Source organism: Talpa europaea (genome assembly GCF_964194135.1).
Source record: "Talpa europaea genome assembly, chromosome: 4".
Classification (NCBI taxonomy): Eukaryota; Metazoa; Chordata; class Mammalia; order Eulipotyphla; family Talpidae; genus Talpa; species Talpa europaea.
In genome coordinates, this window is record NC_140070.1 from 126,190,393 (window position 1) to 126,203,693 (window position 13,301).

General features: G+C 42.3%; 1 protein-coding gene across 1 annotated transcript; it reads left to right on the forward strand.

The window, feature by feature from the left end:
• Positions 1 to 9,152: 9,152 nt before the first annotated feature.
• Positions 9,153 to 12,469, forward strand: GHSR (growth hormone secretagogue receptor; the record flags this gene model as incomplete). Its single annotated transcript, XM_084231740.1, has 2 exons — positions 9,153 to 9,948; positions 12,165 to 12,469. 2 exons carry the CDS (start codon positions 9,153 to 9,155, stop codon positions 12,467 to 12,469), a joined length of 1,101 nt encoding a protein of 366 aa, XP_084087866.1.
• Between the last annotated feature and the right edge of the window lie 832 nt (positions 12,470 to 13,301).

Sequence of the window (13,301 nt, forward strand, 5' to 3'; positions counted from 1 at the left end):
TCAAGGGTGTGAGAAACTGACTGTGAGTTTGTTTTCACTGTGATTGGGATTATCAGTATCCCTTTACCTCTATAACTCTAGTTAATCTAGATCAGAGGTCAGCGAACAAATCCAGGCAATCAATTCAACCCTGTCTATTATTTTTTGTATTGCAGATGATTGCTTTAGTGCTACAATGACAGTTGTGACAGAGACCATATGGCCTGCACAGCTTTAAATTATTTTCTAGCTGATTCTTTGCAGAAAAAGTGTGTCTACTCTGATCTAGAATTCCCTGCAGTGCTTCATTTTGTTGGCTTTAAACTATCTTCTGGGAATGGCAACTTGTAATTTTATTATTCTAGGAAGGAGTGTGTGATGGTTAATTTTATATGTCAACTTAAGGGGCCACAGTGCCCAGATTCAATATTATTTCTGAGTACATCTATGAGGGTGTTTGCAGATGAGATTAGCATTTTAATTGGTGAACTCAATAAAGTAGATAACTCTCCCCAATGTGGGTGGGTCTCAACCATTTTATTCACGGTCTGAGTTGAACAAAAGATAGAAGAAAGCAGAATTCAACCTTTTATTCCTGCCTCATTGCTTGAGCTGAGACATCTCATCTCATCTCCTTCCTTCAGACTGGTATAGTCAGTTTCCATTGAAATGAATATATGTTGATCTACAGCAATACAGTCAGGATGTTTTGTTCATTTTTATGCTCATTTTTACATACAAACACATACACTTATGTCAGGTTTGTAAATCTTCTCCAGTTTATGAATGGCCCACCCACCACTGTGGTTTTTTTTGTCAGAGATAAGAGTACTCTTTATCTTTCTGCCCTAGCCCTCAATTCTCCTGACATTAACTGCCTCCAAAACACCAATATAACATTTTATAGAAAATTCTAAAGAGCCCAACATGCTGCAAATGACAAACAGCAATTTTAAAAAGCATAATATTATTACTGTAGAGATTAGCTTCAGAGAGGACAGCAACTGTTGAAGGCATCTGCTAAGTGAGACTTTTAGTTTAATGGAATTTGTTTAAACTCTATCAGTAAACCACAGTGCTGTGCACCATCTGTTGAAGCTTTGAAATGCTTTGCTTATGTGAAACTGCATGTCATGATCATATCCATTAAATGTAACACTTCTCTTTACTAACTTTTCTTCTTTTCATTTCCCAAAGCTTTCATAATCATTACATGATGGATGGGAAAACACACAATCTCAATTGTCAAAGGGACATCTTGACAACAACCAAAAAAAATCTGATTTTAAAAATGAGCTAAGGACTTGAATAGGTTTTTCTTCAGAGAAGATATACAAAGCACTTATAAGCACAGGAGAAAATGTTCAGTATCACCAACTGTTAGGGAAACGCAAACCAAAATCACGATAATATACAACTCCACATTCATTAGGGTGGCTACCACAAAACAGAAAAACAAACACAACAGGAATAAGTGTTTGCAAGGAGGTGCAGAAATGATAATTATTGTGCTCTGCTGGTAGAAATGCAGCCGCTATGGACAACCACCCATGGCAGGTCCTCAAAAAATTAAAAAGATAATTACCATATGATTCAGAAATTTCACTTCCAGGTATTTACTTAAATGAATTGAAAGCAGGGACACAACAGATATTTACATACTCATCTTCACAACAGGCTTATTCATGGTAGCCCAAATGTGGAAGTAAACCTAGTGTCCATTGATGGATAAACAGATAAGTAAATGTGTTATATACATACAATGGAATATTATGCAGCCTTAAGAAGGAAGGAAATTCTGACACATGCTACAATATAAATAAACATTGAGGGCACTCTACTGAGTGAAATAATTTAACCAGTCACAAAGGAGAAAATATTGCATAGCAGTCAAATTTATAGAAACTGAAAGTAGAATGGAGGTTGCCAGGATTTTGGGATGTGGGGAATGGTGAGTTATCATTTAAGGGGTATGGCGTTTCAGTTTAGGAAGATGAAAAAGTTCTGGAGATCGATGGTGGTCATGCTCACAACAATATAGAAAGTACTTAATGCCATGGAACTGGATACTAAAAAATGGGTAAAATGATCAATTTGATAGGTGTGTATATGTACATGAAATGAGACAGAATGGGGAACAGAACAGGTGGATTCACTGAAATACACTGCTGAGGGGAGCAGCAGAGGAGTCAGGAGAGGTCTGCTGTGCCATGTGGGTAGCTCCCTGGCTGGGGATCAAACTCATGCTGCAGTGGCTGTGGATCGCTTCATAGGTTGGATCTTAACCCCTCGCACCACCAGGGAGGCCCAAGATTTATTTTATTTATTTATGCATACAAGGACTGGGGTGTAGGCCAGAGGTGGGGTGGTGTGAGAGGATTTATCAGAGACAGAGTGGGGAGCAGAACAGGCAGATTGAAATATGCTGCTGAGGGGTGCAGTGGGTGAGACAGGAGAGGTCTGCTACACCATGTGGGTAGCTCCCTGGCTGGGGATCAAACTCTTGTTGTAGTGGCTGCTGATAGCTTCATAGTGCTAAGACTTAACCCCTTGTGCCACCAAGGAGGCCCTACATGAAATTCTTTTTATTAAGATTTATTTATTTATTTATACAAGCACTGGGTACAGTCAGAAGCACGGGAGAGTGAGAGAATTCACCAGAGCCAGAGCGGGGAACAGAACAGGCAGACCAACGAAACACACTGCTGAGGGGAGCAGTGGGCATGGCAGGAGAGGTCTGTGCTCCACCTACATGAAATTCTTAATGGAGTACAAAGGGATTGCTATTCTTACCACTATGAGATGATTTTGTATGATTAAGCTACTTCCCCCAGTGTTCTTATCCTCCATGAGGAAGAGTGACTAAAGTAAGATCTGAGTGACACCGAGGATACAACCTGGCAGCCCAAGGGAGGGGAGAGGGAGTATAGTAGAATTCCAAGAAAAAGAAACAGCTTGAGACCAGAACCAACAGAGGAAGCAGGGTACTTCCACAGAACTAAATGCCAGGCTGTTGTACAAAAAGGTCAATGTTATGGGTAGAGCCAAGCCAGTGACCTTTTAGGTCATCTTTTATAAATAATCTTATGATGTTGGCTTTTTACTCTTAAAAATTGAATGGTTTTACCTGTCTTGGGTGATTGGGGGATGACATGATCAAATTTGCTTAATGCAAAGGTCACTCTGCCTATAATTTGGAGACTACATTATCAGGTTCAGAGTGTAGATAGGGCACCAGTTAGAAAATATGGGTGGGGACTCCCTAGTGGCGCAAGGGGTTGAGACACAACCTATGAAGCTATCCACAGCCACTGCAGCATGAGTTTGATCCCTGGGCAGGGAGCTACCCACATGGCATAGCAGAACTCTCCTGTCTAGCCCACTGCTCCCCTCGGCAGTGTATTTCATCAGTGTGCCTCTTCTGCTCCCCACTCTGTCTCTGGTGAATCCTCTCACCCCACACACCTCTGGCCTGTACCCCAGTTCTTATATGCACAAATAAATCAATCTTTAAAAAAATAAATTTAAAGGTTATAAAGAGAGAAACAAGCCTTTTAAAGTAGAGAGAGGACTACTCAAATTAGTGGGAAACTTAAAAAAGAACAATGTTGTGTCACAAAAGTCAAGAGGAATGTTTCCTAAAGGAGGCATAGTGCCAGTGTTGAATACTGCTGAGAAATGGATAAGATGAAGACTGTAAGGAATTTAGCAACATGAAAGTGATTAGTGTCTTGAAGCAAAGGTTGGTTTAGTTCAGGGTTGTAAATAGAAGCAAAAGTAAAATGAGCTAAAGTTCTAGTATGTTTTGTAATGAGAAGGAAGAGACAAAGAGAGGTAAAATTGATATAGATGGAATAAAGGAACATAGTTTTTCTTTTGTGGTTTTTTTTTCCCTAATTAAAGAATGTTGAGTAAACATAAAACAGGAAGAATCCAGTTGTTTTAGAAACAACCTAAATCCCCATTGACAGAGCAGTGGATTAAGATGAATGCTAATCAACTATAAAAATAGATGAATTCTTACCACTGGCCACACATGAATGGGAAGGGGTTGTCTATTAGTATTATAATAAAATTGCAGATACTTCTACTCTTTAATTCAACAATTCCACTTCTAAGAATGTAAATGTAATGTTAGACCTGCTATTTTTTTTAAAGATTTATTTATGCATGCATGCAAGAGCTGGGGTATAGGCTACACGTGCAGGGGGTGAGAGGATTCACCAGAGACAGAGTGGGGAGCAGAACAGGCAGATGGATCAAAACACAATGCTTAGGGGAGCAGCAGGCAAGACAGGAGAGGTCCCCTGTGCCATGTGGGTCACCTCCCTGGCTGTGTTGGTTGCAGATAGCTTCATAGTGCTGAAGGTCAAGCCCTTGTACCACCAGGGAGGCCCCTAGACCTGCTATTTTTATACTAAGTTTCTATATGTTTCAGAGTCAACACTCATTTTTGCACTATATTTTGCTTCTGCATGCTTTTATCATTTGTATAATTCAGTGAATTGTATTTTTTATGAATTATTTTATTTTATATAATTCTTACATCATTTTTCATTTTTGCACAATGTATGCATTTTCATTTAGGTTATACTCCCCTTACAATTCCCACCCCCTTTTTCTGACCCTAATCCTTCTTTCCTCCCCCTGCCCCTCACTGTAGTGTGTCTCTCTGGTCTACAGTTGCTTGAAGATTTTGATTTTTACTTTATTGCAATTAGTCTTTTTCCTGGTCCCTTATTTAGGTTTTCTAAATCAGTGAACTGTATTTTACCATTGTAAATGACTTACATGGCATTGTAAATTTAAAATATTAAATTAATTTTAAATTTAAAATATAGAAATAACTATTCATCGATGAAAATTTTATTGAATGAAACTGAGGTAAATCTCCATGATGGAAACTGTAATTTTCTCAAAATAGAGTATTATAAAAACATTTTTAAAATAATATTGATATTAGAGAATTCCAGGATACAATATTAAGTTTAAAAAGTCAAGATGGGGGGCTTCCCCGGTGGCGCAGCTGTTGAGAGCTGGGTTGCGAAGCTGCCCGCAGCCTCTGCAGCGCCGATTCGATCCTCGGCTGCTCCCCGGCCACCCTAGGAGAGTCCCACAAGGCGTGCAGACCTCTCCTGCCGCCCGTTGGCCCCTCAGCAGTGTACTTCGGTCCTTCTGCCTGCTCTGCTCCCCGCTCTGGCTCTGGTGAATTCTTTCACTCTCCCGTGCTTCTGACTGTACCCAGTGCTTGTATGTATGTATAAATAAACAAACAAATAAATAAATATTTAAAAAAAAAAAGTCAAGATGGGGTCTCCCTGGTGGCGCAGGGGTTAAAGACACAGTGCTATCAAGCTATCAAGCTATCACCAGCCACTGTGGCTTGAGTTCCATCCCTGGCTAAGGAGCTACCCATATGATGCAGCAGACCTCTCCTGACTCACCCGCTGCTCCCCTCAGCAGTGTATTTCAGTACATCTGCCCGTTCTGCTCCCTACTCTCTCTGGTGAATCCTCTCACCACCCCCCCTCCCTGCAACTCTGGCTGTATCCCAGTTATTATATGCATAAATAAATAAATCTTTAAAAAAAAACAAATTATAAGTCTGTCAATTGACCCAAAGTCTTTTATAGCAATTTCTTCCCTTTAATAGAGAATCCAGGCTAGAACCAGCAATTACATTTAGTTGTTATGTTTCTTTGGTATCTTTTATTCTGGAATATTTTCTCAGTCTTTCTTATTAACATTAACAGGTTTTTATTTTTGGAGAAATTTTTTTAAATAGTATATTCCTCATTTTGAGTTTGTCAAATTTTCCCTTGTGGTTAGATTGATGTGCAATTACTAGCTGGGTTACTATATTAAACATATCATTGTGGGCCTCCCTGGTGTTGCAAGCAGTTAAGCATCGCACTATGAAGCAATCCGCCTCTGCAGCGCGGGTCCAGTCCCTGGGCAGACAGAGAGAAACCCACATGGCGAAGCAGACCTCTCCTGGTTTGCCCGCTGCTCCCCTCAGCAGTGTATTTCAGTCAGTCTGCCTGTTCTGTTCCCCACTCTGTCTCTGGTGAATCCTCTCACCCCCCCCCCACCATCTCTGGCCTGTACCCAGCTCTTGTATGCATAAATAAATCTTTTAAAATAAATAAACATATCATTGTGTCCTTCAGAATATCACATTGGTGATGTTAATTTTGGTCACTTTGCTTAGGGTACATTTGATTAATCTACTATATAATCAAGATGTCATGATTTTTAAGGAACGTATATCCTCTCTCTGTCCACAGAAAGGAGCCTAGTTCATTATGCTCCAGGGGCAATAATGACTTCCATCTCCAAATGGCTTGGCCAACTACCAGGTACCAGGAATTTTACAAGAAATGGCTGTTATCAGATCTAGAGCAGGGAATTCATAAGGTGAGTTAGGGGCATCTTACTGTGAGCAAATCTGAAAAAGTCTCATTGTCTAAGTGTATCATGTTCACAAGTCTATACAGAGTCAGCTTGAAGGTGATCCTATTGGCCAAAAAGAGAATAATTTGAGCATCAAAAAGAAAAAAGTAACCATAATTGATTAGTAATAATTATTGACAATATAAAAATAATTATTGACGATATAAAAAAATCCATGGATTCATAATTCACAGGACAAGACATGCTGGGCTCTTTCCTTCCAGTGTATTTTTGTGTCCCTTTCTAAACAATTAAGCAGGTTATGCACCATTTGGCAGAACTCAACTTTCAAAAGGCTGCTCAGATGCTACTTCCTCAGAGAAACCTTCCCTAAAAATTCTGCAGTTCTTTGTTTCTTCATATTTCAAAAGAACTCACTGTACATGCCTCTTTAAATGCACTTATCAAACTGTACTGGAAGTGCTTGTTTAACTGCAGTTTTCTCTCTAGACTCTAAGTCTATAAATACAGGGCTTGCCTGGGTTTTATTTATTTTGTTATTATTTACAGCTAGCTTTGTATTATATTTCTTATATAATATTATATGCTGTGAATGGATCGATTTCAATACTATCCCGTTTCTTCATCACATGATAGACATGTCTATATTTTAGAAAATTATTGAATGCAGTTCAATAGCTGACTATGTTCTAAACATGTCAAATTTGTGTCACAATAGATTTTTAAAAAGATTTTGCCATCTATGTGCCAGTTCTTTAGCACTAAGTAGACTAAAAATAAATTTCACAGTCTTTTCCTGATTCTTATCCTTAGACAATAGCTTCCTACAGTATTTTACTTATCTCAGTATGTTTTCTCCCCCTAAATGTCAATCCATGCAAATCTACTGACATTGTAAGGTGGGAATTGTTAAAGTAAAATAATTGATTTAAAAAAGTGTTGGTAATTGATGGCTTGTCTTACTTTTCATTTTTTTCAACTGGTTTGAGAAAAAAATGTAAGTCAATTTGGTCTGACATCTGCAAAATACCAGAGGTCACCTACTGTAGTTTGGCTGTATCAAAATATTTTTTTCAATGTACTTTCATTGTGTGTGGCATCTTTCATGCATGTTTGCATACATTTAGATCTAGATCTTGTGGACCTTTAAGCTCTATTAATTTAGACAGTAGAGATGATGTAAACAAACCATTTGTCAAAGGCAGTCACAAATGACAGTCTCTCTCTCTCTCTCTCTCTCTCTCTCTCTCACACACACACACACACACAGACACACACACACACACACGAATGGATTCTCATTTGGGCCAGGGGCCTAATAGATGGGCTCGGATAGAAGAGGTCACGGTAGCTTCTCAATACCAGTCGGTCAGGTGAAGAATTTATCCCTGAGGGGCTAAGGCACAAGAGGGGGAACCCGCCCCAGGGCAGACACTCTTGAGAGCTGTGGAGAGAGTGGGAGGGCCCGGGAGCTGGCCGCGGTGCTGAACACGAGCCGGCGCTTCCACCAGGTTGACTGGCTGGAAGGTTAGTTTGCAGACAGCTGCTACTCTCAAGTCTTAGAGGATTCCTGCCTCCTGGCTCCAGACGCCACAGGTCCAGTCCACCTCCCCAGCGCAGGGGCGACTTCCCACCCATTTCCACGGGGCACACCGGCTCTTGCCCTTCATCAGCCACACAATAATAGCAGTGCTGCCCTCATTTATTTATTGAGCGCCAACTCCATTCTCGCAATTTAAAATAAAAAGGCTGGTGACCTTGCTGAAGTGAACACAACTATTCCAGTGACTAATCTCTCTGTCCTGTTTCTCAAAAACGGTTACTACACACTCTGGACCGCCTGCCTTAGCTTCTGTTCATCCTCCCTTGCTGGATGCACCCTTCCCCGACTCATTCCTGTGTTCTTTTGCCTCTCAGCCTCCCCCAAGGTTTGTATCAGGCAAAAAGTAATCTTTTCACAGAGCATTCCTCACCTAGTTGAAGGATTTAAAAGGGCTGGAATTCAAAACAGAGTTTATTCACATGTCTTGTACCTTCACCCTCAGAAGAACAAACTAATTGGGAGATACAGGCTGAGAACCTGAGCCCCCAACGCAGTGTGTGACCATGGACAAGTGGTCACGCGTGTCCAAGTGTAGAGCGAGCGCTGGTCCTTGTGGAGGAAACACTCAGGCGGACGCAGCTGAGGGCGCTCTTTCTGCTGCCCCCACCACGCCTGCCACCCAGCCGGGCACGACCAGCCCTTCTGGGCCACGCAAGTCAGCCCCCGAGAGAGCGAGGAGAGAGCTCGTAGCTGTCACGCTTCGCAGTGCCAGTGTCCAGAGACCCAGCACGCCAAGACGCTTCGGAAACTGCTAGGTGCCCCTGGAGCTGAACGCGAGGACCAAGCAGGGTAGGTGGGGGCTGCCGGCGGCTGGTAGTTGTGGGGGCGGGGGGCGGGGTCGTCCAGAGACTGGATTAGGGAAAAGAGACTTAGGGAGCGGGTGGGGGGAAAGGGGAGGTGCTAAAAAGAGCAATGGGTCACTCTCTGTCCTCACTACCCGTGTGTGTGCATCTCTCCATTTTCCCCTGTGCTCTCTCCCTTCCCCCCACCGCCCACCCCAGCCTCTCAATCTCACCTTCACCCTCAGTTTCTGCCTCTCGCTTCCCTCTTTGCTCTCCTAGCATCCTTGCGCCCGCGTCCTCTATTTCTGCGCGCCAAGCAGGACCTTCTCCCGGACCAGCCGGGGCAAACCCTTCCGTGCAGTCTCGCCGGCAACATGTGGAACGCGACGCCCAGTGAGGAGCCGGGACCCAACCTCACGCTGCCGGATCTGGATTGGGACGCGCCCCCAGACAACGACTCCCTCTCCGAGGAGCTGCTGCCTCTCTTCCCCGCGCCGCTGCTGGCCGGCGTCACCGCCACCTGCGTGGCGCTCTTCGTGGTGGGCATCGCCGGCAACCTGCTCACGATGTTGGTGGTGTCGCGCTTCCGCGAGCTGCGCACCACCACCAACCTCTACCTGTCCAGCATGGCCTTCTCCGACCTACTCATCTTCCTCTGCATGCCCCTGGACCTCGTCCGCCTCTGGCAGTACCGGCCCTGGAACTTCGGCAACCTGCTCTGCAAACTCTTCCAGTTTGTGAGCGAGAGCTGCACGTACGCCACCGTGCTCTCCATCACCGCGCTGAGCGTCGAGCGCTACTTTGCCATCTGCTTCCCGCTGCGGGCCAAGGTAGTGGTCACCAAGGGCCGGGTGAAGCTGGTCATCCTGGTCATCTGGGCAGTGGCCTTCTGCAGCGCGGGGCCCATTTTCGTGCTGGTCGGGGTGGAGCACGAGAACGGCACCGACCCGCGGGACACCAACGAGTGCCGCGCCACGGAGTTCGCCGTGCGCTCCGGACTGCTCACGGTCATGGTCTGGGTGTCCAGCGTGTTCTTCTTCCTGCCTGTTTTCTGCCTCACGGTGCTCTACAGCCTCATCAGCAGGAAGCTGTGGAGGAGGCAGCGCGGCGAGGCGGCGGTGGGCACCTCGCTCCGGGACCAGAATCACAAGCAGACGGTGAAGATGCTCGGTGGGTGTCCGCGCGCCCGCAGCCCCTCTCGCTGCGCCTTCCCCTTCGCCCTGAACTTCCACGCCTCTTTGTCCTGTTTTTCTGTCTCTGCTTCCTTGTATGTCTCTCAATGAGTCTTTCCTTTTTCGGTCTTAAGCTCTCTTTTTGGTATCTCTGTCGTGTGTTTCCCTTATTATTTTTTTTTTTTCACTTTTTTGCTCGCCAGCTCTCTCTTTCTCCCGCTTCCCCTCCATCCCTCAAGCTCCTTCCTTTCCACATGCCCTTGCCTCATTTTGTCACACTCTTTATTTTCTTTTGGTCTCTCCATGTCTCTTCTGATCGCTCCTTTTTCTCCTTCCTGGGAAGATGCCCCCACCTTTTATTTGCCTAAAATGAGTTTTATAGCGGCCCAGAAACTTCCTTCAAAATGGAGATATTTCATAAAAGTCTCCTGTAGGTGATCTGCAAGTGTTAAAGGAGAAGTTAAGCTTCCTGCCTCCCTCTGGGCATATCTAAGTTGCATTAAGGAAAACAGCCATTGCATTAAGGAAAACAGCCAAAGAATCCAATGGTAAATTTAAACAAAGACATATACGTGGATAATTATTTGAGAGATGATCCCTTTCAATATTGTGGTTTGCTTTCCAACTTGCTTTTCTCCCCCCCCCCCCCCAGATAATCTCATCAATTCTCCTTACTCTACTGTTTGCACAGCTTTGTAAGGAAGCCAGTGACAAATAAATGCTTGAGTCTCTGTTTTCATGGTTACCTGTCTCTCCTGATAGGATAGGATAAGATAGGGTAGGGTAAGGTAGGGAAGGGTAGGGTGGGATGGGTGGGGTAGGGTAGCGCAGGGCAGGGCCAGATAGGATAAGCTGCTATAGGCAGACTGGGAGGAATCTAGCAGGGCTTACTATCCCTCTCCCAAAAGGGCCTTCAGAGAAACCTGGGTGCAGGGTCAGGAATGGAGTATACTGAGTATTTATTTAATGGATTCAGCTCTTTAAGCTGTATAATTGGCAAAAGCGAAATAATTCAAAGTGCGTTCTCAGCCAAGCAAAATATTAATTCTGCTTGCTTTTAAAAAATCACAATGTATATACCTTGGGTTTTTTTTTTTTTTTTCCATCTGGACATTTTGGTTAACAGTTTGTTCTTATTTGCATACTTAATGCTTCTTAGAAACCATTCCAGGATAATTTTGTGTTTGTAATTTTTCCAATTCTTTGTATCCTGTATATTAAAGTGGCAGTTTATTCAAACAATGCCAGAAAGTTTCATTTTCTAGACCAGTGATTCTCACATGACTAACAGATTGTAAACCTGCTTGTGCCCTCCAGGGGACTCTAATATTCATAATGCTACTGTGGTAGTCAGTGTTACTGTGCAGCTTAGTTTTAAGAATAAGTTTAATCATTTCCTTCAATGCCATTTTTAAACAGTTAATTTTCCTCACTGATGCCTCAATTTTCCTTTGTCGAATGCTAATTTTCTTTTGTCAGGGAAACAATGAAGTGGTCAAGGACTATTTTCTGTTCTTCAGCCTCTGATTTCTGATTTATTTTAAAATTTAACCTAGAAATTTCAAGTTCTTGAAGAAAAAATACTTATATGGGTACAATGAAGACTTAGATGGATGATAATTAAAGCGAGTTGGTTTTATGACCTTTTATAACTTACTTATGTCTACTGTAGGCAGTAAAGTATCATCCACCTCAGTAGTTAGCAATCCCGGCCTCAGGCCTGCCCTCAGGCCTTGGTGAAACATTAAAATGAAAAGAAAAAAGCAGTGTTCTGATTTTCTTCCTAGAGATTTTAATTTAGTGTGTTTATATTATATCCTAGGAATCCATGCCTCACAGAATTCTAATTCAATGTGTAGTTGAGTATAACCACTTTCTGTCATTTATGTCTAGCTATTTCTAACATATACATCGGACTACTCTGATAAATTGTCTAGTCAGTTGAGTCAATATGTCCTCTTAGCCACAAAATCACTCAAATAGTTATAAAATAAAAATGACTGGGGAGCTCAGTAAAAATTGTTGAACTATTGATCCAGACAGACTCAATCTTGGTTTTAAAAAATGTAATAATATGCAAGAATAGAACATAAGAATTCTCTGGGGCCAGTGGTCATACCATACATAATCAAAACAAAACTATGTCTGCAAAATAGAATGTGATTTGTTATGCCATTTCTAGAACTGATGTCCTCTCTCCCGTTGTTCTTTCAGCTGTAGTGGTGTTTGCTTTCATCCTCTGCTGGCTGCCCTTCCACGTAGGGCGATACCTATTTTCCAAATCCTTCGAGCCTGGCTCCCTGGAGATCGCTCAGATCAGCCAATACTGCAACCTTGTGTCTTTTGTGCTCTTCTACCTCAGTGCTGCCATCAACCCCATTCTGTACAACATCATGTCCAAGAAATACCGGGTAGCAGTATTCAAACTTATGGGATTTGAGTCCTTCTCCCAAAGGAAGCTCTCCACTCTGAAGGACGAAAGTTCCCGTGCGTGGACAGAATCTAGTATTAACACATGACAAAGAACATTGCTGAGCAAAGTCATTGCTTATTCTAAACCAGAAGCCATAGCACAGCAGAACTTGGGAGAAAGTTGAAGGTTAATTTTGGAATTAGGGATACATAGATCTGGAAACAATTGGAGGGAAAGAATGAGATAGAATTTGTTGTGTGTGAGCAGTTTGATTTGATTGCACACTCATCAGTGCTCTCATACACTATTTCTGCATATTCATTGCCCATGATTTTGCATTCTGCAGTTGGTGCTAGTAAGGACTTTGCAAGTCCGAGAAAGGAGGAGGTGCAGAGAGGGCAGTTAGGGCACCATGTACTTGGTAAATTCTACATCCTCAATGATTTAAATTCTACATCCTAAATGATTTAAATGATGAAAAGAATGACATTAAAATAAAAAATTTAAAGCACGTCTTTTAAAAACTAGCGATTTGAATAAGGCCCCAGATCAATGCTGCCTAAGAAAAATATAATGCAAATTACTTAAGCAATCATTATAAAAATATTAATGAGTCCTGTACATTGTTTTCTTACAATGTCTTTGAATCTGATGTATCTTTTACATTTACAGCCTACCTTAATTTGGACATTAACTTTTCCATCAGTAATATTTTAGGTTTTATATAATCTGCAGGTGGAAAAGTAGATTCATAAACCTAAGTTGTCCAAGCACACTTAAATGTTTACAAGAGCTAAAACTATTTTAATTCTTAAATTTTGAAATTAATTAAAATGAAAAATTCAGTTCTTCAAGTTGCCATACTCACATTGCAAGTATTTAACAGCCAAATGTGGCTAATCTTGGACAGTGCACTCTAGAACATATGTAAAATGATT